The 3,274-nt window shown below is 33.3% G+C and overlaps 1 protein-coding gene across 1 annotated transcript; it reads left to right on the top strand.

Annotated features, from left to right (window-relative positions):
* LOC107630413 (transcription factor MYBS1) lies at positions 1,157-2,845 on the top strand. The gene is made up of 2 exons (XM_016333523.2): positions 1,157-1,888; positions 2,018-2,845. Exons 1-2 carry the CDS (start codon positions 1,461-1,463, stop codon positions 2,511-2,513), a joined length of 924 nt encoding a protein of 307 aa, XP_016189009.1. The 5' UTR covers positions 1,157-1,460; the 3' UTR covers positions 2,514-2,845.

The following is a 3,274-nucleotide window of genomic DNA, read 5'->3' as shown; positions in this document are numbered from 1 at the left end:
TTTTCTTTCGTACAGTAGACAGAAGCAAACTTTTACACGACTAAACATGGTATAAAATCTATGTAAAACAAAATTCACAGTCAATTCAACAACAAACAATAATAGCAAAACTTTATTCCACTAAGTGAATTCTGCTGTATTATGAATCAAACAACGTCATTAAATTCTATCGCATATCTTATCGATTGTTTATACATAAATTTTTTTTACCATTTTATATATAGTCTTCTCAAATCTTCTTTTATTTTTTTTATCTTTTATTTTATTTATTCTCCTAATTGAATATTCTGTAGTTATTTTATCCACATGTCCAAATTACTTGAGACAAAATTCTACTATTTTTTTGACAATAAACATTATTTCAATTTATAGTCAATTCGATGTTAAAAATTGTTTTATCTGCGAAACAAAATGAATTCACTTAAAATCTCTATATTATTAGAATTACTCTGCCAAAAGGGAAAGTTTGCATGTGTGGTTCATATTATCACATAGCAAACGTGGAGAATTGGCCACGTCTCTACATTTTCTGTTTGTCTTTCTTATTTTAACAAAGACAAAAAGCCATAGTGCCATTGGAGAGAGGGGGGCATGTGCTTTGTATTTTGTAAAGTTTGAGGGCAGCATGATATCAGATTTGGAATTATATTTCCAAAAAGAGTATATAATAATGTTCAATTCATTGGATTATGAGAATATTATATATATAATTGCATACATACATACATTAATTATCATAGCTTAAAAGTCAAAACTTCAAGTTCCAGTCTCCTATTCAGTGATGTCTGATATAAACTATTACTAAATACTAAACTCACTATAAGTTTCATTCAAGATGGTAAATATAAATTGGGGAAAAAAAGTTACTTAACTCATACTTCTAAATAAATGAACTTGCAGTGTCATTATCATGAGTCTATTTCAATAGTATGGTTGAGATTCCATTTGATTTATTGTTGTATTGAAACAAAATATTCTAGTGGCCCTACTGCATACTAATGAACACTCTCTATGATTGCAAATAACACACAATCTATGAGGTCAAGAAGATTAGAAGAAGAAAAATAAAATAGCTTCATACAACTTGTGTAGTGTAACTCTGAAGTGAGTTATTCTACAGAAAAATTTGCATAACATTGAAAGAAAATGACATCAATGAACATGACAAATAACACATCCCTTCAATTACAACAGTTGTGGTCCTCTTCCAAAATTGATTGTTTGATACCATTTCTTACTCTCTTATCCTACACACACTGTGACTCTCTTATCCTGCGCACCCCCTCCCTCCCCTTTCTGCTACTTTGTCCAATAGAGACAAAAAACTTCAAAAAAAAAACAAAAAAAAAACAAAAGATTAAAATTCCTTATACATAGACACCCTTCTAAAAATTTCTCCATTTTCATTCTCTAAAGTTGAACCATAATAATAGAAATAATAATATCAATATTTTGCAACCATGTCATCATCAAGTGGAACCATTTGGAGCTATGAAGAAGAGAAAGCATTTGAGAATGCCATAGCCATGCATTGGATTGAAGAAGACTCAAAAGAGCATTGGGAGAAGATTGCTGAAGAAGTTCCAACCAAAACCATAGAAGAATTGAAGCAACATTACCAGTTACTAGTGGAAGATGTAACTGCAATAGAAGCTGGTCAAATACCATTCCCAAACTATACATCAGAAGAAACTACATCTTCAAGTAAAGATCTCCATGGATCTTCCAAGTCTTCAAATTCTGATAAGAGATCAAATTGTAACTATGGAAGTGGATTCTCTGGCTTAGGACATGATTCCTCAACCTCACATAATGGTAAAGGATCCTTGTCAAGATCATCAGAACAAGAAAGGAGAAAAGGAATTCCATGGACAGAAGAAGAACACAGGTAACTGACTTTCTTTCCAATTTGGAATTTTGGATTCCTTAAACATACTCTATGAGCTATTTGTACTAAATTTCACAAAGTTTGTGATGTTTCCAAACATGGGTAACTAACAAAATTTGTTTTTTTAAGGCTATTCTTACTTGGTCTAGACAAGTTTGGAAAAGGAGATTGGAGAAGCATTTCAAGGAACTTTGTGATTTCAAGGACTCCAACACAAGTAGCAAGTCATGCACAAAAGTACTTCATAAGATTGAACTCAATGAATAGAGATAGAAGAAGGTCTAGTATCCATGACATTACAAGTGTCAACAATGGAGATGTGGCCAATAATCAAGCACCAATTACAGGACAGCATGGAGGCACAACAATCTCATCAAGCACAATAGCTATGGGACAATCAATGAAGCATAGAGCACAACCACACCATCATCATCATCATATACCTGCTGGTTTAGGCATGTATGGTGCACCAGTTGGGCACCCTGTGGCTGCTCCTCATGGCCATATGGCATCTGCAGTTGGAACTCCGGTCATGCTTCCTCCCGGACCGCATCCGCATCCTCATCATCCACCTTATGTTGTTCCTCTTGCTTATCCAATGGCACCTCCAACAATGCACCAATAACAAACTCTTTTTAGTTTTGGTTTCTGTAGTTACTTTCTTTAGTATGGACTCAGAGCAAACTTGTGTTAAACTTGAAACACAAGGGAAGATAGTAGGGTCTGTGATGTTAAATTCTATTCCACTCTAAAGTAGTTAAGTGTAGTCTATGCATAGAGTTTGTTGAATCCAATGGTTATGGTTATTAGTTCTGTTTTTTAGTTTGCTTTCACCCTATCCCTGTTAGGTGATGGGTGTGATGCTAAGAATTTTATCTTGGTGTATATGAAGATATGTATATGTAAACTTAAATACTGAGAAGTTGAAGCAAATAAATTTATTTCTGATCTTATCAATATCTCCCTAACTTCAAGACCTCACCTCAGTTTTTTGTGGCCTTAGAGCATAGTCAATATATTCTGATACGGGAATAGGTACGCAGTACGCCACATTTAAAATATTTTACATAAAAAATATACTTATAAGTTATAACGTTTGAGTATATAGAAGATGTCAATTGATACGCGGTACGTTACTTAATTGGTGAATTCATGTAACTATGTTTTAGAGTGCTATTAGAAGACACAACAAGGCATAACTGCATCATTTAATCCATATAACTGACTTTATACAGAAAAATAAAAGATTTCGTTATTGTTGAGTGCTATTGGAGGAGAAAGTAGTGGGAAAGTCATAGAAAGGAAAGAATTGGTGGCTCAAACTATTGAAAACTATGTGATGTCTTTCTTTGCTATTATTACATCAGTCTTCATTCTCTCACTCAT

The sequence above is a fragment of the Arachis ipaensis genome, chromosome B03, assembly GCF_000816755.2.
Source record: "Arachis ipaensis cultivar K30076 chromosome B03, Araip1.1, whole genome shotgun sequence".
NCBI classification, from domain to species: domain Eukaryota; kingdom Viridiplantae; phylum Streptophyta; class Magnoliopsida; order Fabales; family Fabaceae; genus Arachis; species Arachis ipaensis.
The sequence above is the reverse complement of the archived record's forward strand: the minus strand, read 5'-3'. Positions and strand labels throughout refer to the sequence as shown.

Coding starts and splice junctions, on each gene's coding strand:
- LOC107630413 (XM_016333523.2), top strand. CDS start 1,461: ATGTCATCATCAAGTGGAACCATTTGGAGCTATGAAGAAGAGAAAGCA. Junction 1,889..2,017: donor TGGACAGAAGAAGAACACAG/GTAACTGACTTT, acceptor TGTTTTTTTAAG/GCTATTCTTACTTGGTCTAG.